General features: G+C 41.5%; 1 protein-coding gene and 1 pseudogene across 4 annotated transcripts; one reads left to right on the top strand and one right to left on the bottom strand.

The window, feature by feature from the left end:
• Positions 1 to 2,215: 2,215 nt before the first annotated feature.
• TMEM218 (transmembrane protein 218) lies at positions 2,216 to 18,442 on the bottom strand. 4 transcript variants are annotated; one of them, XM_037736419.1, is made up of 5 exons: positions 18,177 to 18,442; positions 17,527 to 17,551; positions 8,371 to 8,590; positions 7,411 to 7,513; positions 2,216 to 4,257 (listed from the first exon to the last, which is right to left on the bottom strand). In XM_037736419.1, exons 3-5 carry the CDS (start codon positions 8,478 to 8,480, stop codon positions 4,123 to 4,125), a joined length of 348 nt encoding a protein of 115 aa, XP_037592347.1. In that variant the 5' UTR covers positions 8,481 to 8,590; positions 17,527 to 17,551; positions 18,177 to 18,442; the 3' UTR covers positions 2,216 to 4,122. The 4 variants fall into 4 exon arrangements, with proteins under 4 accessions (XP_037592347.1, XP_017379364.1, XP_017379383.1 ...); XM_017523875.2 differs by lacking the exon at positions 17,527 to 17,551 and having other exon boundaries at positions 18,145 to 18,441; XM_017523894.2 differs by lacking the exon at positions 17,527 to 17,551 and having other exon boundaries at positions 18,177 to 18,441.
• LOC108306543 lies at positions 14,054 to 21,440 on the top strand (annotated as a pseudogene).
• The last annotated feature ends 811 nt before the right edge of the window (positions 21,441 to 22,251 follow it).

The following is a 22,251-nucleotide window of genomic DNA, read 5'->3' as shown; positions in this document are numbered from 1 at the left end:
GCAGAAAACAAAACAAAACACTCCTGGTGTGTGGCTTTGATTCTGCCATTGGTACCTCTGAAAACCAGCCCAAGTCTCTACATTCCAGCTGGATGGTGCTTATAAGAGAGGTTGCAGTGTTCTTGAAACTTGAAAACCTAGTCTACTAGTTGCTCAGCTGTTTTTGTATGTCTGAGCAAGGGGAAAACCAAAGTCTAACAGCAGAGACCTGCCAGAAACACAGGGCTAAAGGGGTGAAGCTATCTCTGAGGCCTGCGTGCCTGTTCATGGCTTTCTCCCAGACTCCACAATTCCTAAGATTCTGGTTTTTCCACCAGGCTCTGCTTTTCCTTGGTATTTCTGTCAAATGGATTTGCACTGCCTGTCCTTGCCACTCCTTTTCCTTCGTGTTCATCTTATGGAGCAACACCCTAAAACAGAAGGTAGTCAGGCTCTTAGACTCTAGAGCAAACTGCCTGACTTCAGATCCTGACTCCTGTTTACCCTACCAGCCTATGCCTGTTCCCCATCTGTGAAATAGGGATACTAAGAGTACCTACTTCATAGGGTCAATATGAGGAAGACATAATACTTACAACACACTTAGAAAAATGCCTAGCACATGTTTGCTAAATGGAATAAAAATTATAATTTTGACATGTGGAACCCTAGACTTACTTCCAAGTATTGGGATGGAAATAGAGATTAAAGGTTGAACTTTATGATCTACAAAATCTCTTCTGATCCTGAGTTCTTATGCTCCTATGAGGATAATCAACACTTTTCCAGATTTGTTTCCATACGGTTCTGATTCTCACATCTGGAAATTCATTTCTGTGTAACAGCTAGATACTTAAAGGTTTAAGCAAAGGAATTATGATCAAATGTTTGTTAGTTGTACTATAAATGATCATTAGAATCCTTTAATAAAACTTTCACCTTTTTGGATATGTGTTACGAAAAAGGTACAAATAGCTAAGAAATAGTATTAACCAATGTAAAAAAAGGAGTTGCTTAAAAGCCTAAAGTGATCTTTGAGAAATGAGATGTTAGGAATCCTGATGTCAAGTTTGAGCCCCACTTCTAATTAACTGTGAAACTTTTTAAATCCCTTGTCCTCTCTGCCTGTTTCTCATCTGTAAAATAATCGCAGCAGGTTTCTCTACACATTGAGCAAAAAATAAACCAGAAATACCTCAACTGCAACGACCATGAAATGGAGTTGATACAAAAGTTTCTGTTAAATAACAGAACAAGAAATGGATTGCTTTATGTTAGAATAAAAACATTTAAAAATAAATTGGATGCCCTCCTTCTGGGATGGAGTGAGGAAGACAGTGTAGACACCTCACAGCCTAGTTCTCTGATGGGCTTACTCCGCCAGGACTAGTGCTTTCCACCCTCCAGGCACATGATAAATGCTGAATGAATGGCAGGATGCGTGAAGGAATAGCTATGCACTCCCTAGTGCCTGGACATTGGTATGGTAATTCTGATGCAGTTTTACATTAAATTTACATTGTACACAAAGAATGTTAGCTTTACTTCCATTTTTATAAGTGAAAAATTTAAGGAACTTATGAAAAAATTACCTATTGTGATATCCATTGTGGGATAGGGTGGCATCCTGCTAATTCAGCTTTTATCAGGATACAATTTTAAGAAGCTATGAAATGACCTATTTTCTTATATAGAAACCCAGATTTACTCTCCCTCTTCACCTTCTAAACAGTGGGGATCCCCAGTCTACCACAGGATCCCCTCTGGATAGGGAACAGTATAGGCAGGAACATGCTTTAAGGCCACTGATCAAAGAATCGTTCTGGAACACTGAGATGACTTCTGTCTGTATTTAAGGAATGACCTCTGAGCCCTGTCTCCAAGAAGGCCACGAGCATACAGGGTGCCATACCGGAAATTGACTATAGGGTTGTCTCACGCCAAACTCTCAGTGAAATTCATTTTGAGCCCTCTCAGCCTTCTATGTCTTATCCCAACCCCTCAGGGTTTTTTGTTTTGTTTTGTTTTGTTTTTTAACATAACTGCTTTGAGTATGAAGGTAGAAAGAAATCTATCATTCATTTCACCACAGCTGGTAATTATAGACTCTGGGTCTGTAGACAGTAGGTCAAGCTGAAATAAACTTTGCACAAAGTATATTTTTTTGCCTAAAGCCAGTCCTTAACATATAAGCCTGTCATTTACATCATGCCAAAAAAAAAAAAAAAAACCATTAGAAAACAGTAGTATTAAGGATATAATTTAGTTTCCAACCTTAATACACTTTCCCCCATCTAAATAGTCACCCAAAATCTCACAGTTATTATGCATTGATCGAATAGTTGAGTAATCTTTGCGGGGAATAAAAAAGATGGATTCATGGTCAGGAACCTATAATAGTTTTCCCAGAGTTACTTTCTCAGCAAGGCTCTCAGAATAGGGTAACAACTGGCACCCTGGATTTGTTAGGAGCCAAGCTTCCACTTGGGCTGGATAGAGACTCACGGAGAAGCACAATACCATGAGGGCCCCAGCTTGTCTCACTTCCCTTAAGATGCATGCATTCTTTTTTCTTTCCCTCAATCTGTTTAGAAGATGTTTCTTCTTTTCTTCCCTGTGTGCCCTAGGCCAGATTAGGAAACTATTTCCTTTGAAGCTTTCTGTATAAAGCCTTATCGGCGAAGTTTTTCCAAAATAAGATAAAGGAGACTGTTCAATGTAGGGCTAACTATACCTGGCCCTCACCAGCCCATGACTGTCAATGATTACCTGTTCTCTCCTCTTGGAATTTAGAGCTTAGTTGCCTCTAGGGTGGCAGGACTGGGTACCTTCTCTACCGGGAAAACAGGATCGAGGAGAGAAAGTGAAGGAGCAGGGGCCTTCACTTACCTCAGGCTGTCAATCGGAGTTCCACTAAGCCTAGTGTATTTTCTTTCCGAGACAAGCCCTGGGGGCTGCCACACCTGGGTTTGCGAACTGGCTGTTAGGTGAAGCTTGAGCAAGTCAATCTCTTGAAGCTTCAGTTTTTTTCTACTTTAAAGTGGGGATGATAAATATGAGACTGTTGTAAAAATTAAACTAAACGTCAAAGAAATTAGTGTGCTACTAGCTTAGAGCATGTACTCCATCAGTGTTCTCTTTCCAGCTTGTTTTCTTGGTTCTTAATTTTAAGACAGAAGACTATTTTTCAAATGGTTCTAGAGAGTCAGGATCAGATTTCCAGTGGAACCTAACCAGAGCCCCTCCATTTAATGCAAATTTCACATGGTCTGGGAGATCAGACAGGTATAGAGTTACATCTAATGTTGAGAATATACCTTCCTCACTAGCTTTGGAGAAAGGGCTATAAAGATGAAAAGAGAAGACCCCCAAAAATGAACTCATGGTAATTAAATAAGGCACACAGAGCCCACCACATCATGAAAGAAAAAAACCCTGCAGATACACAGCAAGACAAAAAAACAAACAAAAGAAAAAGATATTTCCATACCTTTCCTCTAATCCCAAGGAAACCTAAAGATACTTGATTCAAAAAGCTGTGGCCAAAAGTTCAAAGTGAAAGTCAGCCTTTCAGCTATTGTTTATTCTTTATTAGAGCAGAGGGAAGTGATACTCATTGCCTTTATAGAGCTCTGCAGAAATATATGCACAGAGTGGTCAATGACCAACATTTGAGCAAGTCTTCCAAATTATCGCATTAAAATAACCTTATGAATTTGAGTGCCTCTCCTTTGCAAATGACTGCAACCTCATAATGAAGAATTTTATATATTATCAAAAAGAACCAGAAGCCAATGTGGTCTTTTCCCCAAAATCCACTTACTAAGGACTTGGCTGGAAATCCACTCTAAGCAGATCATCATTACTATTTCCCTTTCAAAACAGTCGGAAATCCTAAGGTACAGGTACTAAAATGATAGCAATATCCTTCGTAAGCTGGTGAGAATCTAGCCCCACCGAGACAATTTGGCAATTCTGTTTCTGGAAGCCAGGACTCAAGAGATTTGTCTTAGTGATGGACGGATACTCCTCTAATCTTAAGGCATGAGGGCTGTCAAAACAAAGGCTCTGAATAGTGACTTTCTGCTCATCAGTGTCATCACAATGAAGAAGAGAACAGGTTTTCATTTTCCTGAAGAGTGTTCAGTAGGAGCGCAGTGGTTTGGCATAGATGGGCTCCAGAATATGATGGATTAAAACCAAGAAGAGGCCTCCAAGGAAGATGGCGCTAAGGAAAGCCAGCAGGACATAGCGGCCAATGAAAAAGTCATCCACAATCTGGAGAAAGAAAACATCAGAATGAAATTACTACCACTTAGGCACTCTGGCTGGGTTAATCTGAACTCTGTGGTGAATGGGCCAAGAGTTTGTTCATGTTTATAACTCCCAAAAACATCCTGCCCTGAGTCTCCTCTTCACATGGATAAAAAAGAATCTTTTCCTCAGCTCCCTGAGCAGGAGACACAGGTCAAGAAGGGATTAATGCGGTACAGGGAACAAACGGTTCAATTTAGGAGGTTGGTAAACACTTTGAAGTCCCTGGATGAATTATATTCTGAAATCCACTATCTGAAAGAGTTAATGAGAAGCTTTTGCTTGGTCCTAGAAAGGCTCATTTTTGTTGTTGTTAAAACACATTTTATTACAAAGAATTTTAAACATACATAAAAATATAATCGTATGATAACCCCCCATGTCTAGGACCCAACCCCTAAAATCATCAATCCATTGTCATTTCAGGAGAGTTCATTTTCAAAATTAAAGGTAACTCTTTAAAGCTATCAGCAGAAGAGTCCCATGCCAAGGGGCAGGGCAAATGGCCATTTACCTGAGATACTAAAACACTAAGAGGATAGGTAACTTGCCCCAAATCAGTGGGCTGCTTGGCCTTACACTTGAGGCCCCAAAGATGTTGGTCTTTGCTGACAAAAACCTATAACTGGTGTTATAGGTTGTCCACTGTCCCCTGCCAGAGCTCCACTCTCCCTAGATCCAAATGTTGGTGCTTAAATTTGGGCAGGAAAAAGCAATTTAATCTATAGACCTATTAGAGCAATAACACAAACCAGGTGGCTGACTGACTTCACAGAAGCTTTGAAATCCCAGTACCTAGGAGTGAATCCAAAACACCTGAAAGGCAGTTGTGGCAGGCAGAATAATGGCCCAAAGATAGCCACATCCTAATCTCCAGAAATTGTGAATATGTTAGATTATATGTTAAAGGAGAATTAAGATTGCCAATCAGCTGTCCTTAAAATAGGATTAGCCTAGATTATCCAATCCAGGTGGACCCAGTGTAATCACAAGGATCCTTCTGAGCTGAATAGGGAAGTGGAAGAGAAGGTCAGAGTAAGAGAGATGAGAACTAAAGTGGTCAGTGAGGTGTGATGTCACTGGCTCTGAAGATGGAGAAAGGGGGCCGTGAGCCAAGGAATATGAGCAGCCTCGAGAAGCTAGAAAGGATAAGGAAACGGATTCTCCCCTAGAACCTCCAGAAAGAATGCAGCTCTGCCAACCCCTTGCTTTTGGCCCAATGAGACTGATTTTGGACTCTAACCTACAGAATTATAAGCTATAAATCTGTGTTGTGAGCCATAAGTTCGCAGTAATTTGTTACAGCAGCAATAGAAAACTAATACAGCAGCCATATGCAAAGCACCTATTAGACCTGAGCCCTGGTAGGATCACTGAGATCCAAAGACACCTCAGCTGCTCCAGAGATCACCCCAACAGTCAACTTACAACAAAGGTCAGTTTGATAAAACAGCTTTAACATAACTTTGACCTTGGCTCCAGTACTGAACAAGTCTCTTGCGGGCCACATGTTTGCTCGTACGACACGTTTCACTTTTTAATTAGCCAATTAGCAGGCCTTGGGTGCAGAAGGCCCAGGCCATGTATTATTGATACAGCACTGAGCCAGGCTGCTGCAGAGGCCAGCTCTCAAAACCTGAAAATGAGAACTCCAATTCTGCTGGCCATGCTGACAAATGTATTTTGCTCAAACCCCATTCTTCTCTCCTGGGTCTGAAACTCGTATGGCAGACGATCGAGGGATTGGTTTTAAAAATGTGTTTGCTCTCTGCCCTTCTCCCAGTGTTTACATCTGCAGCATCCAGAAATGTGGCAGCCGACATCACTCTCCCCCTTAAAAGACAAGGAAAATGAGGCGGGAATTTACCCCTGGCTCACACATGTGGTACTCACACCTCCAGAGTGTTTTCCAAATGCTGACAACAAACTGGCGTCCTTGGAAACAGTTTCTTAAGTCTGTTTGGTAAGTACTATTTCCCTTGGAATTTTCAGAACGAATTCCCTTCCTCTTTCCATGGTTAATCCTAGAGTGTCGATTTTAGTTCAAAAGTTACATGTATAACCTTGTGTACTGTTGTTGGCTAGTGTCAAAATGCTAACCCATGAGCTCTCTGGGACGGCCCCGGATATTCTATTAGGTTCTGAACAATGATGATTTTGAAGACGGACCTCAGCTTGAATTCTTGCTCTGCCTTTTGCTATATGACCTTGGCCAAGTTACCTTAACCTCTTACGGATTCAGTATTCTTATTATAAAATGGGGATAATAATGGCACCTACGTCATACTACTTAGGGCTGTCCTGAGGTTTAAATGAGACAGTGCAAACAAGGTGTTTGGCACAGGACCTGGCACATAGAAATCCCTTAAAGAATGTTAGCTATTTTCGTGATCATTACTTAAAACATTGAAATGAAGGTTGAGAGGAAAGCTGTGAGGAGTAATGGGACAGAAGAGGTCAATGCCATTGCCAAGATCCCATGGGTCTGAGACCAGCCATGCATGGTAAAGCTGGAGCCCCAAATCAGGAATGAACCACAACTCCAGAGAAGGACTAGGAGAGAGATAATAAAAATTCATTTAAAGAATTTTTAAATTCTGGGTGCTGGCAGGTATGGTCCCAGGCATGAGGACCAAAGAACTCCCAGAAAACTGTTAGGAAAATTCTAGCACATGTCCCTCAGCACCCTCAGGGCACTGCATCAATTTCAGCCCAGGATCTGAGGTGAGGAGCCCAGGCTGCCAGAAATGGGAACACTTCCATCTCAAGCGCAGGCCTGTGACTATCCCTACTTCATTTTCTCTTTCTCCATCCCCATGGTATGAGGGGGCTTTCCAACAGGCTGTTTTCAACTTGATGCAAACTGGAGTTGAGACCAAATCAGGCAAATAACCGCCTGGTGGGGTTGCAGAGGAATTCAGAGTTAGATTCTTTTCCTCAGTGAAGGGGCAGAGTAACTTAAAACTCCCTCTGAACTTTCCCCATCATTGGTTGAACTTTACCATTCTGACATCTCAGGCAACCCGATGTCAGGGAGCATCGAGGGCAGAGCGGACGTGCAGACCAAGAGAAATAAGAGTTACAGCTCAGGAAGCAAAACAAAACCAACAGCTTTACCTTAACTTCCACCTCTGGGGCTGGGAACTCATCAGCTCGCGGGAAAAGCAACAGAACTGATGTGATGATCACAGCACCAAAGAATAAAAAAATGACAGAGAACCTGGGGTCAAAAAGACAAATTATTAAAAGCACTGTTTACAGTTTCTTCTCTGATCAGTTAGGTCTGGACAGTCTCTTTCTTGGGGCCAATATGCTATGTTTCAGTCCCTTAACAATGCTCAGAGATCTGCTGCCCACAACCTCTTCATCCCAAAGTCCTTCTTCCTAGACAGGTACCATCTGGGTGCATTCCTGCTTATTCTTGGTAATTCCCATTTCATAAGAATGAGAATTTGTAGTTTTTATTTTTACTTCTGCCCAAAGGCATAATCAAGAACAACCAAAGCATCCCCTCTCCCTTTCCACTTCTGTTGTTTTTAGAACAGAATACTTCTACAACAGAAAATTCTACAACTCTCTGCTTCATGCTAACACTACCTTGCCAGAGGCAACTCTACAGTGTTTTCAGAGTCGGTTTGTGGCCTAACCCTGTTCTGAAGGCAACACCTGATAAAGGAAGCAGGCCCAACTCATCAAATGCTGCTTTAGTTTTCCTGGGTCCAGGGCTAGAGCCTTGGGGACTAGACGAAGCATCTGCCATAAATCTGAACAATTCAGAAACACACGTGTACAACCTTGAGAAATTCAATAAGCAGTGAAAGCAAAATTTCTTGTCATCTCTTGTGTCCCCCATCTCCTCCACAGTTAGAACTCAAGAACACTACTTCCTTCTCCTCCCATCTCTGCTTCGGAGCATAAATAACACAATTTGTGCTTATAAAAAGAGGTTAAAATGCAACTCATTCAAACTGCCAGTAATTATAAACTGATCTCTTAAATTCTAAATGTTTAATGAGCATCAGCAATTTTGCCTCTAATTGCTTTACCTAGGACTCTCAGCTGGAAGGAATGCCTTACCTAGCTGCCCCGGAGGCTCTGGACAGCAGCACACACAGCAGCAGCACTGACACCCAGAGCAGGGCTAAGATGAAGACGCCCGCACCGACTCCAAGCACAGTGCCAGTCATCCTGCGGGGAGGCAGCGGCGGCTCCCCATGCACGCCGCACAATCAAGTGTCCTCAGCACTCCAGTGCAGTCTTCCTGCCGCACACTCCCATGAAGGCATTCAGAGAAAGCCTAAACTCATAACAGGGAATTTTTTGACGATCAGTGTGTTAGGAGGATTACTCAGTACAGGTCATTAATTTTCAAAAATGTCTAGTCCCAGAGTCCCTTAATGGAAACTAGAAATTTAGAACCCAAAGCCTTTCTCTTTGGCGGGGACCAAAAGGGTGATTTCTGCTGTGCACTCGGAAGTTTTTTCTGAGTGTTTCTCTTCAAATTTGGTATGTGAGCTCTACTTTGACTTCTTCCCCCGGCTCATGGGAGAAAGCTGAACCCTCTCTTGATACAAAACCTTAACTAAGAACTGCTAGAAGACACCAAGGAATGGGAGCTTCAGGGCCAAAGCAGAAATTGAAGCTCTCAAGTTAAATCCATGGTGTGAGCTTTGACTCACCAAGCAATCAATCGCAGATAATCCCCACTCTATTGTTGAGTTCTTATTCAAGAAGAAAACCCTTAGTCCTTAGAGAAGAGGAACAGCCATCACTATTTTTGAACATCTACTATGTGCTAAGTACCATACAAACATACCTCATTTAATCCTGGTGCTAAGCTTCTGAGAGAGGTATTACTATATCCATGTTACAGAATGGGTAAGTGAGATATAAGCATGGGGTATGTATTAGTTTCCTAATTAGCAGCTCAAAACATGTTCTCTCACAGTTCTAGAAGCCAGAAATCCAAAATAAAGGTGTCAGGAGGGTTGTACTCCCTCCAAAGGCTCTAGGGCAAGGGTTCCCAACCCCTGAGCCACGGACCGGCATGGTCCATGACCCGTTAGGAACTGGGTCTCACAGCAGGAGGTGAGCAGCAGGCAAGCCAGCATTACCACCTGAGCTCCACCTCCTGTCATATCAGTGGTGGCATTAGATTCTCATAGGAGCATGAAACCTATTGCGAACTGCACATGCAAAGGATCTAGGTTGCATGCTCCTTATGAGAATCTAACGCCTGAAGATCTGAGGTGAACAGTTTCATCCCAAAACCATCCCCCTGCATTTCCCTGCGCGAAACTGCTTCCATGAAACCAGTCCCTGGTGCCAAAAATGTTGGGGACAGCTGCTGTAGAGGAGAATCCTTCCCTGCCTCTTCCAGCTTCTGGTGGTTCCAGGCACTGCTCATTGGCTTTTAACTCACAACTCCAGTCTCTGCCTCCATCTTCCCATGGCATTCCCCTGTGTCTGTCTTTGCCTTTTCTGTCTCTTATAAGAGTGCTTGTCATTGGATTTAGGGTCTGTACAAATAATCTAGTATTAACTTGAGATGCTTAAATAAATCTGCAAAGACCCTTCTGTCAAACAAGGTCACAGTCATAGATTCTAGGGGTGAGGATGTGAACATATATTTTTTGGGACCACCATTCAACTCAGAGCAGAATAACAGCACATTACACCACCTCCCTGGTTTTCCTTTTCAGCATTGGAGACAAGTCTTAAGCAAACACATTCCTCTAGGTTGCTGATTTTCTTTACCCTCATGGTTTAAATACCATGAAAATATTAGCTATGAGACGCTATAAAGTTATTGGAAAGGAGAGTGTAAGCAGGAACTGCTTAAAAAAATACATTTATTGAATCAACATTTATGATGTGCCTGCCATATACAGCACTGTGCTATAAGCTGGGGACACCAAAGGTGAATAAGATATCTTCTGACAGAAGCTCATGGTCTACTGGAGAACATTGTCCTGAAAACAACTGGCCACATTACATTCTGTCTAATGGTAAAAGTGTGGTGCAGTGAGAACTCCAATAGTGAGAAGAGCTTTATGAAGGAAGTACTCTGTACACGCACATTTAGGAAAGACTCAGCATGAAAAGATGACAGAGTGAGGGGAGATGGGACCTGGGGCTCACCAGCATGCCTAACTTCTCTGGGAAACAGTCTCCCCTCATTAGAGCGACATGAGTGTCATCTTGGTCAATCTAACATGCCCAGGGTTTCCCCATCTCTGAGTCTTCATACTTGCTGTTTCCACTGCCTGGAACTAACCCTCTACCCCAACCACGCCCGCTACTATTTGAAGGAGTGGCTTTCCTCAGCCTTCTGATTTCTGCTTAAATGTCACTCCTCAGTGAGGTCTTCCCTGAGTGTCTTCTCTAAAGTAACCCCTCAAACACTGACTCTCTATCACTCTATTTCCTTCAGAGCATCACAAAACTGTAGTTACATTTTTATTTACTTGTTTACAAGTTTATTTTCTGTCTCTCCATCTAGAGTAGTAAACTTCATGAAGGCAGAGACCTGATATCTCTCTCTGTGGTAACCCCAGTTCTTAGCACAGAATCTATGGGATGAATAAATGACACAGTGCTAACAAATGCACAAAAATCAGGTGAGGGAGTGAAAGGATCACATGGAGTTTTACAAAGATGACTGTAACCTTTGGTCAATATGCTGGATGGAAGTTAACAAAGGAAGTGCCTCATACAATAGCAAACACAGAAATGTTCAGTAAAGTAGAACAAGAAGAATTTAGTACACAGCAGAGCTCAAAAGCAATAAAGGAAAATTGTTAAGTGCTATTAAAAATGTAACTGAAGGCCTGAGCTGAGCCTAAAAGTCTATGGGGGTGCTGGTGTCTGATACAGACCTTTGGGGTGATTCTCTTCAGGGCAGATAAGGTCTCAAGCCCACGACGGCAAAGAACTAGAAATGAGAACAATGCAGAAAGCTGGGCCCTCATAGTGCTGACCAGTTTTTGAAATAGGGTCTAAAAAATTTGCTACTGACTTAGTTGGAAGAATGCTGGCTGGATGCTTCAGGCCACAAGTCAAAACACAACAGCCCAAGAGAAATCTGAATCCTCCCCACCCCCATGTCATATGCTTGTGTGAGATTCAATACTACCAATGTGGTACAAAAATCCTAAATAGAAAGATTCTCATGAAAACTAGACTAAAAGTGAGAACCCATTGGATCCCAGCAGAGACAAAAATGAAAACCACAGGCTGGCATGTGAGACTCCCTCAAGAGTAAGTGTAAAATAAAGATGTTTTCAGACATACCGAGGGTGAAACAGAGTTCACTTCTCATGGATCCTCAGTGAAAGAGCTACTCAGAGACATACTTCAGCAAGAAGGAAAATGAACCACGAGAGGAGGTATGAGATGGAGGAAGAATGGTGAGAAAAATACTAAGAAGTATTGACGGTAAAGATTTCTGTAATAATGACAATTTTTGAGGGGTTAAAAATAAGAAATAACTAAAATATTACTCAACAGTTATATAGTAGATGGAAAAAGGTAGTTCAAAGTTAAAGCATTCTACAGTTATTTTGTTTTGGAGTAAGAATATGTTTTTTAATGTAAGCACGCATGTTAAAAAAAAAAATAAGTAAACAGCAAGCAACAGAAATAGAACAAATAACTTCCATACTAGTAAAGTAAAAACAAAATAAAGAAAACAGAAAGTGGGGCAAGGGTAAGGGATAATGTGGTAGGTGGCAGAACAAAGAATACGCAAGGAAAATGGAAAATACAAAATAAGATTGTAAAAATAAATCCAAATACAACAGTAATCATAGTACATGGAAACATTATATTTGACTACTAAAAGAAATTCTCTTAGATTTTTCTTTTTTAAAATAGCTCTGTACAAAACCTCTGCAGAGAGCATAATGAGAGGCTGAAAATAAAGAGATTGAGAAAGGCATGCAAGGCAAATATTAACAAGACAAAAACCAGGGAAGGAGGGAATAAGGAGATGGTCAATGAGTATAGAATTTCAGTTTTGCAAGATGAAAATATTCTGGAGATGTTTCACATCACTGTGAATATACTTAACACTGCTGAACTGGACCCTTAAAAATGGTTACAGAAAATTGTATTTATTTATTTATTTTAGCCATGGTTGGAAAAAAAATAAGTGAAACAAAATAAAATATAAGCTACTGAAGCAATATACTAATATTTTTGTGGATTTGCTTTCCTTAACTATATATTCAATGCAATTCTAACTAGTCTAAAAACAGTTTTTTGTGGAACTTGAAAATGGATCCTAAGCAAAATAGATGTAAAGCTCTGAAAAATATTAATAAGAAAACTCACAAAAAGGAAAATTCAGTGAAAAGATACAACTTGAAACAAATGTGAACCCAACAACAAAACCTCCAAATACATAAAGCCAAAACAGACAGGAGTACTATAATAAATGGATAAAACCATTAATTTAGTGGGAGATTTTTAAAATATATATCTCAGAAACTGTTAGATCAAGCAGATAAAAAATAAGAATAAACACTTGAGAAAGAGGATATCTGAATGAGAATAAATGTGTAAAAAGGTGCTCAACTTTAATTAGTCATTAGGAAATTGCAAATGAAAACCAAAATTCAGTACCTTCATATACCCACCAGAATGGCTAACATGAAAATGACAGACAACACCAAGTGTTAACAAAGATGTGGAGTAACTGGAATCCTCATATACTGCTGGCGAGGGCCATAGTTTGTTAACCACTACTTTGCAGGCTATTGGCAGTGTCTAATAAAGCTGACTATAAATGCACCCTACATCCAGCTCTTCTATTCTTAGTTGTATTCACAACAGAAATGCACACATAAGTTCACCAAAAGACATCACAGCCCTACTTGAAATAGCTAAAACCTCAAACAATCCAAATATCTACCAATAGACTGGATATAGTATTTACAATCTATTCATTCATACAGTGTAAAAAGCATTATGTAGTATAAAGCAATGAGAATAATATAAAGCAATGAGAAAGAACACACTCAACTAGACTCAACAATGTGGATGAATTTCACAAATATTGAGTGCAAAAACTAGAGGCAAAGAGTTCATATTATATAATTCCATTTAAATAATGTTCAAAAACAGGTCAAACTAATTTTAAGGGCTAGAGGTCAGAAGTATGGTTGGCTTGTGAAACACAGCGACTGTAGGGGGTTCAGGGAGATGCTGATAAAATTCTGTTTCCTGATCTGGGTTTTGGTCACCTGGCTTTGTTCATACAGTGATGTTGTATCTAACCATGCACTTAGGATTTATATACTTTTTCTGTATGTGCTTTACGCTTCACTAAAAAGTTTACAGAAATAATATTAAGAGATGTATCAGCCAAGTATAGTAAATGGACCCATTTTTGGTCCTGATTCAAACAAAACATTGTAAAAACCTTTCATGAAATAATTGGGGAAATCTGAAGAATATATAATATTAGGAAATTACTGTTTGTATTTTCAGCAAAAAAATTTTTTTAAGATGGTATTATATTGTTAAAAGACTCTTTATCATAAAGACATATACATACACACAAATAACACATTACAGATAACAGAAAAGGGTTTCTTAGAAGCTTTATATTATCTGGGGGAGAGAAGGTGAAGGGGGTGACAGGAAACAAGAGTGGTCATGAGCTAGTTGTTGAAGCTGGGTGATGAGTGTGTAGATGTTTGCTATTCTATTTTCTATACTTCCGAATATATTCAAAACTTTTATAAAAGATGTGGCTATGTATATCTGTGTTAGTATGAAGAAGCATAACAAAAGGTGAGTAAGATTTGTGTAGCTAAAATCATAAAACTTTATTCAAAGACAAAAAAAAAAACAAGAGAGAGAGAGAGAGAGAGAGAGAAAGAGACCTGAATAGAGAAATAAAGCAGACCTGAAGAGAGAAATAACGTGTGTTCCTGGATGGGATGGTTCAACTACAAAATTTTAATTTTCCTTAACCTATAAATTCAATGCAATTCTAACCAAAGTCTAAAAACAATTTTTTGTGGAACTTGAAAACGGATCCTAAATTCATATGGAAGAGCAAAAACCCAAGAATAGCCAAAACAATTTTGAGAACTAGGATGGCAACTTGCCTTTCTTGTTACCAACTGCCGCAAGACATATTAAAAAACCAAAGTAATTAAAACAGTGTGATAGTGGCACAAAGACACATGGCCCAGTGGCATAAAATCGAGAACCCAGAAACAGATACATGAATTTGTGAGAACTTTCTACAGGACAGAGTTGGCTTTATGATTCAGTGGGTAAAGAATTTCATAGATGGTATTGGGACAAATGATTCTGCAACAGGAAAATAATAAAACTCGATCTCTATATAATATACAGAAGTCGATTTTAAATGGAAAGCAATTCATAATGAAATAGCATATGTTTAAATATACAAATGTTCAGGCTGACTACACTAGAATACATAATGAAGTACAGTAGTCAGATGCTTGCACCTAAACTTAGAATCACCACGAACGCAAAAGCTTCAAATGCAGACTATGCAGGTGTGTTGTTCTGGCAACTCAAATACCACGAGCTGTGCTGCCTTCAGTTACATGATTTGCTAGAGTGATGAACAACTCTTGTTAAAGTTCCAAACCACAAATAAGTATAATTTTCCCCTGATTTACATTAGAGTTGCATTCCTGGAAATTTTACTATATTAAACTATGCCAAAAAAAATACATCATGTTTATACAAAAACCGGAGTTAGGCTCTAGACTCAGATAATTATAAATGAGTATCCTGTGGGATACTCAAAAGTTGCACAGGATACAGGACACTTCTTCATTGTGACGACTGTCCCATGCATTTCAGAACATCTAGCATCCCCAGTCCTGATCTGTAAACCCTAGTAGTGCCTCCAATCACAAGAGTAACAAAATATACCTTCACAAATTCCAAATACCCCTAAACAGGCAGCAATATCTCCTTGGAGAACCACTGTTCTAGAAAAACTCTTGCATAAAGAGACATGTACAAGGTGTTTATTGCAGCTTTGTTTACAATAGCAAAAGATCAGGAAAAAAAACCTAAATATTCATGAATCAGGAAATAGATACAATATTATATATTCATAATGAACACTTAAAATGAATGAAATTAATTTATATGTATTGTTGTAAATATATTTCAAAACAATGTTGAATGACAAAAACAAGTTGCAAAATGGAATCCATAGTATGACACTATTTATATTTTTAAAATAAAATACAATCTAAACAGTAATATATATTGTTTCTGATGTACACATATACATCAGAAGTATAAAAACATGGGCATAAATGATGTATGACAATTTCAGGAGACTATTTGCCTCTGGAGAAGGAGGAAGGAAAGGGAATGGGGCTGGGAGTGGAAATAAAAGGGATCTGAACTAAATCTGTGATGTTTTATTCCTTTAAAATAAAAAAACTTGAGCTGGTGTGCCAAATGTTAATATTAATCCGATTGGTGGACATAGATATCATACTACCTGATGTACCATTTTCTGTTTTTAAAATTTGGGGTATACTTTTTAATTTTTAAAAAAGGGCAGGGTGCGGTGGCTCACGCCTGTAATCCCAGCACTTTGGAAGGCCAAGGCAGGTGGATCACAAGGTCAGATGTTCAAGACCAGCCTGACCAAGATGGTGAAACACCGTCTCTACTAAAAATACAAAACTTAGCCAGGCACAGTGGCAGGTGCCTGTAATCCCAGCTACTTGGGAGGCTGAGGCAGGAGAATTGCTTGAACCCAGGTGGCAGAGGTTACAGTGAGCCTTGATCGTGCCACTGCACTCCAGCCTGGGCGATAGAGTGAGACTCTGTCTCAGAGGAAAGAAAAAAAAAAGAAAGAAAAGAAAAAGAAAGGTAATGAGTAGCAGAATGCATATGAATGGGTAACCAGTTAGGAAACTATTGCAGTTCTTCAGATAAGAGATGTTGAGGGTCTGAACTCTAGTCTTAGCTGTGTCAAGGGAGGTATTAGAAATGACTCAAATTTCTAGTTTAGTTGACCAAGTTGATGGTACTGCCCTTAAGAAAACAACTATTTAAATGTAATTTATGCTAGCCTGGATATTACACAAATAACCTAGAAGACTTGGAGCAACGCTAACAGAATAGAGGGCAAATGGTAGCTGAAGCTGGCTGGAACCATTAGAAATGTTGCCCTTCAATCCCCCATAGTAGCCTAAGAGTTAATGAGACATTGGATTTATGTATGGTATGGCTTTAAAGAAATAAGATAAACATTCCCAAGGTCTTCTAAGAGTGGAGTTGATAATTTTACAGGCAAACTATATATTTTCTTACTAAGCATAGAAAAGAAGGGCTGGGTATAGTATAGAGGGCTGCTCTAGGGGAAGAGAGGACATCTAGTAATTTTTATCTTATTTCAATGTGAGAATAATATCTGATAATTTCCATGTTGGAATAGCTAAATTATTGTTATTGAGTACAATACAATAAAATATAAAAATAAAAGTGTTTTTATTTACTGGTGATGCCATCTTTAAACGTTCTTTGAGAAGTGATGGCTTAGCCAATGTGATTTCAAGGGTAAGTCCATTTACCTAATATCTGTGGCATTTAAAACAGGTAGATTGGAGTTGGAAAAAAATAATTTAAATTTGAACAGTTCAGCAGCTGACAACAAGAGCAACTACAGGGTCAATTTTTTTTTCCCTTTGTGCTCAGTGCTGTGATGTTTTTCTCTGGAAAGAGTCTCTTCAAAATCTTTTAGTTGTGTGTGTTCATTTAACAGTTGTTTCTACATACCCTTTCATTCAGCTGTCAGAGAAAACAGGAATAAATTGATTGACCTCTGCACAGGTAACCTAATGGATTAAAAATACAGTACTCACCACCAGGCTGATCATCATTAGTGAGAATACTAACGGCCATTATAAGATGACTTAAAAGATGACTTACTATCTAAGACAAATGCTGATTCCTCAGAGGGTAATGTGGCCTAAGTGCTGCTGCTGGTGGAAGACAGCTCACCCAGCCCCCGATTTTACACTGACTCAAGCCCTTCAAAGCAACACTCAACAGTGGGTTACAGGAGTGAAGTGCTCTTCTGGAAGAGTCCTTTTCACTTTGCTTTATAGCTGTTTCCCAAACCTTCAAAAATAACTTGGAACTTTCACAATTTTGTTTCTACTTTAAACACTTCACTATCTTTTGAATTTTAAAGTATTAGAATAACACCTTTACCTTTGTAATTAGGTAAAATACAAGCCTGGAGAAAAAAAAAATCAAGTTGTCAAGCTCCCAAAATGCCACCGATGTAGCATCTGCTCTTAACACGTTGATAGAAAAGGCGGATCAGTAAACCCAGGTCTCGTCCTTGCATCCCTCTCCTGGACGGTGTTGTGGGTTGGAAGCACTGCAGAGCCTCGGTCTATCCGCTGTCTGCATCTCACAGCACTGCAGGCTGGGAGCACCCCACTTGAACTCTAAGCTTCTCCACCACCCTTTTGCTGATTCAAACAGGAGACAGGAAAACAATGCCCCCACGTCTCGTCTTCAGAATGTTCACCTGGCCAACTCCCAGTAGCTGGAGAGGGATTAAGGTCTCGGTCATAAGAGATCTGAATCAAGCACTGACATTTCGTTTTCTTAAGAGCATGAAACATAAAACAGTCCTTCTTTTTCTGCCCCCAATTAAGTATTTATTAGCCGGGTCTTGGGTCCAGATCGGCGGTAAGGGTGGTCTGCGACGGTCCGTGCATCGCCGTCTGCCCACGCCTTCTTCCAATCACCTCAGCCCGACCCTTCACCTTTCTCCCTTCTCTGCAGCCACCCCACTTTCCTCATCTCCGCCCATCTCACCTGGATCCCACTCTCCCCGGGGCCCTACTCACGCCTCAGATTCCGGCCCGTTCCAGCCCACTGGGCTCTGGTTTACTTAGAGCGAATCACAAGTGGGCTTTCATTAACGTCATTTAAGATTGACTAATCAGCGTCGCTCTTTCAACACACAACTTCCTCCTCATTAGCTTACTCCTAGCGCGGCTCCCGGCAACGCCGAGCGCGGTGGGTTGGCTTGTCACCCTTCGTTACGCCCTCCGATTGGTGCTGCCTGTTGGCCCTTGGACCAGCTTCAGTTCGGTAGATCTTGGCGGTCAGAGCTGCACACCGCCCCCGCCTGTCAATCACACCATCCCTCCGTAACTCACTGGGCCATTGGTCAGTCTAGCCTGAGGGAGGGTTGTTAGGCGGAAGAGAGAAGCTTTTTTCCGGTCTCCTCGTTGTTACCATAGAGATTGCGCATCCGGGCAGCGAAGCAGCGGGTTCGAGCAGCCCAGATCTTGAAGTCCGGAGAGCTGCACGATCTCGACATTAATGCCTGTGCCGGGGTCTCATGAACGCCTCACTCCCAAACCCACTGGCTCGAGTGGGGCGCAAGATGTTGGGGACAAGTCAGCTCAGGCTCTGTCATTAAGTGTCCCCAACAACCCTCCTGGAGGGAACTGAGGACAAAGCACCAGTTGTAATAACGGCACACTTCATTCATCTTTATCTCACCGTATTTTATTTGACATTTAATTCTTCCATTAACCTTGCGAAGCAGACTGAGGCAAGGATCATTCTACCCATGGGACAGTCTGGGGAAGCGGCCCGGGGTCCATCAAGAAAATTCTCTGCCGCCAGGCTACTGAAAGTGGAGCTGGCCCAGGCTGTTGGCTGACTGCTGCTACCTAACTGCCTGCTAAAGCTTGCCATGACTTTGCTCTGAGGTTATGGCTTGTTAGACTGAAAGATGCATCAGTCAGGACAACCAAAGGAAGTAGGACCAGAGGCTGCATGCTCCACCACTAAATCAGGAAGGGAAAACAAACAATAATAAAAACAATACCAAATTGGAGACCTGTACCGTTTGAATCTTTGGCTTGAAACAAAATTCAGAAATATCATGAAGCAATCTAGTCTCTCCTAGAGCACTGAATCTCTGATTTAAGGAATTCTGAATCACAGCTTTATGAACCAAAAAGAAGGTGCTTGAATTTCATCAACTGCCCATCTCAAATTTATTCTACTTTCAAGGCTTCATTTGCAGTCACATAAACTAACCAGTGATTTCTTATGTGTTTAGCAACTTAACATTACTTGGCCCAGTGAGGAGCTCTGTGGCTAAGACATCCTTTATTTTGATGAATTCATTTTATTGGAATTGAGTGTTGACTGCATCTACGTGCCGTTAGGAACTGTGAGGATATACAAGAAATGAGATGGGACTCCTGTCATAATAGCCTGCAGTTTTGTAGTGTTAGGCCAACCACACATGAAACAACTAGGAAACACTTTCAAGCAAGATATAACAATAACCCTATTGTACAATTAATTTCTCCAAAATACAATAATACTTCATATTTGCAGAACATTTTGTAGTTTCCAGAGCACTTCTTCCCTTGTATTATTTGGGGGATATTTTGTTTTGGCTGAAGTTAATGTGTATGTCTTTATGATAGAGCTAGAACAGATGCTGGGCTCTAGCATATGAGTAGGGACAGGAAAGGTAGAACAGAATCCAGGGAGAGAAAGTAGTTTGAGCAAAGATGCCAAGGCAAGAATGAGTACTGAGTATCTGGAGAATAATGTGGAGACAAATGATGGCAAGTAATGTGTAGACAAGCTGGTCAGAAATGGCTCTGAGACATTAATATTTAGGAGGAAAGTGGTCAAAAGTTCAAAGTTTGAGATTGGAAGAGTTAACTTCCTTACACTTCTAATGATCAGATTGGCTACGTTATAAATTAAGAATGGGCAGGGCTTGAGAACCTGAATCCTGTCCTCTTGCTTTTCTCCTTAGGCAGCATGAGCTTCACCATTTGCTCTACCACCTCCACGAGCTACCACTCCCTGTGCTCCAACCAGTGCCCTGTCCATCAGCAGCGTGGCCAAAGGCTATGCAGGCCTCAGGGGCCTGGGATCCTGGACCTCAGTGTCCCATTTCACCAGCTTCTGGAGTGGCTGGGGTCTGGAGGCCTGGTTGCAGGGATGGCCTGGGATCTGGCAGGAATGGGGGACATCCACAATGAGAAGGATACCATGCAAAGCCTGAATGACTGCCTGGCCTTCTGACCTGGACAGGATGGGGACTCTGGTGACTAAGAATCAGAGGCTGGTGAGCAAAATTTGAGAGTACCTGGAGAAGAAGGGACTCAAGGTCAGAGCCTAGGGGCATTACTTCAAGACCATCAAGGACCCGAGGGGCTCATATCTTTGCAAAGTCTGTGGACAATGCTTATATCATTCTGCAGATTGACTTTAGAGTCTTGCTGCTGATGACTTTAGAATCAAGTATAAGACAGATCTGGCCATGTGCCAGTCTGTGGAGAGCAACATCAATGGGCACCACAAGGTCACTGATGACACCAATGTCACTCGGCCACAGCTGGAGATAGAGATGGAGGCTCTCAAGGAGGAGCTGCTCTTCATGAAGAAGAAACACAGGAAGAAGTAAAAGGCTTATAAGCTCTGATTGCCAACTCTGGGCATTTGCCATGGAGGTAAATGCCCCCAAATCTCAGGACCTCAGAGAGATCACGGCAGACCTCCTGGCCCAGTATGATGAGCCAGCTCAGAAGAACCGAGAGGAGCTGGACAAGTACTGGTCCCGGAAGACTGAGGAGCACACGACAGTGGTCATCACACAGTCCACCCAAATAGGAGTTGTTGAGATGACGCTTATGGAGCTGAGATGTATAGTTCAGTCCTTGGAGATCAACCTAGACTCAGTGAGAAATCTGAAGGCCGTCTTGGAGAACAGCCTGAGAGAGGTGGAGACCCACTATGCCATGTAGATGGAGCAGCTCAATGGGGTCCTGCTGCACCTGGTTTCAGAGCTGGCACAGACCCGGGAGGAGGGGCAGCACCAGGCCCAGGTGTCTAAGACCCTGCTGAACAGCAAGATCAAGCTGGAGGCTGAGATTGCCACCTACCACCATCGGCTGGAAGATGGGGAGGACTTGAATTGTGGTGATGCCCTGGACAGCAGCAACTCTATGCAAACCATCCAAAAGACCGTCCAGGATAGTGGACGGCAAAGTGGTGTCTGAGACCAACAACACCAAAGTTCTGAGGTGCTGAACCAGCAGAAGCATGGTACCCTTTGGGGAGTCGGAGGCCAATGAAAACTTCAGAAGTCATTGGATGTCAAAAATAAATAAAAGAATGGACATGAATGAGGAGGTACTCCAAAGTTTTTTACATCTTCCTGAATAGGTATAACATTATTAGGTCTTCTGTCTCTTAAGAGGGGACCCACCTCCCAAGTACTCTCCAACTGCACCCCTTAACTAGCAGAGGGGTATTACTAATAGTTTTCTAATTAAATGATATCATATCCTCTTAATGAGATTGAGAGAAGTGCTGTCATCATAGTGCTTCATCTTTTGCTGTCTCAGAATCAAAACTGTGTTCCTCACTCTAAAAAAGACTGATTATTTGGTTATCTAATCTTTCTTTTTTTTTGTTTTTTTTGGAGACAGAGTCTCACTCCGTCACCAGGCGCCAGACTGGAGTGCAGTGGCACAATCTCAGCTCACTGCAACCTCCGCCTCCTGGGTTCAAGCAATTCTCCTGCCTCAGCCTCCCGAGTAGCTGGGATTACAGGCGCGCACCACCACGTCCAGCTAATTTTTGTATTTTTAGTAGAGACGGGGTTTCACCATGTTGGCCAGGATGGTCTCAATCTCCTGACCTTGTGATCCGCCCACCTCGGCCTCCCAAAGTGCTGGGATTACAGGCGTGAGCCACCGCGCCCGGCCTTAATCTTTCTTTTTTAAAAAATTGTCATCCCTGGCCAGGTGTGGTGGCTGACGCCTGTAATCCCAGCACTTTGGGAGGCCGAGGCAGGTGGATCACCTGAGGTCAGGAGTTCAATACCAGCCTGGCCAATATGGTGAAACCCTGTCTCTACTAAAAATACAAAAA

This window comes from Cebus imitator, unplaced genomic scaffold (genome assembly GCF_001604975.1).
Source record: "Cebus imitator isolate Cc_AM_T3 unplaced genomic scaffold, Cebus_imitator-1.0 Scaffold0, whole genome shotgun sequence".
NCBI lineage: Eukaryota > Metazoa > Chordata > Mammalia > Primates > Cebidae > Cebus > Cebus imitator.
This window is presented reverse-complemented; position numbering and strand designations above follow the sequence as displayed.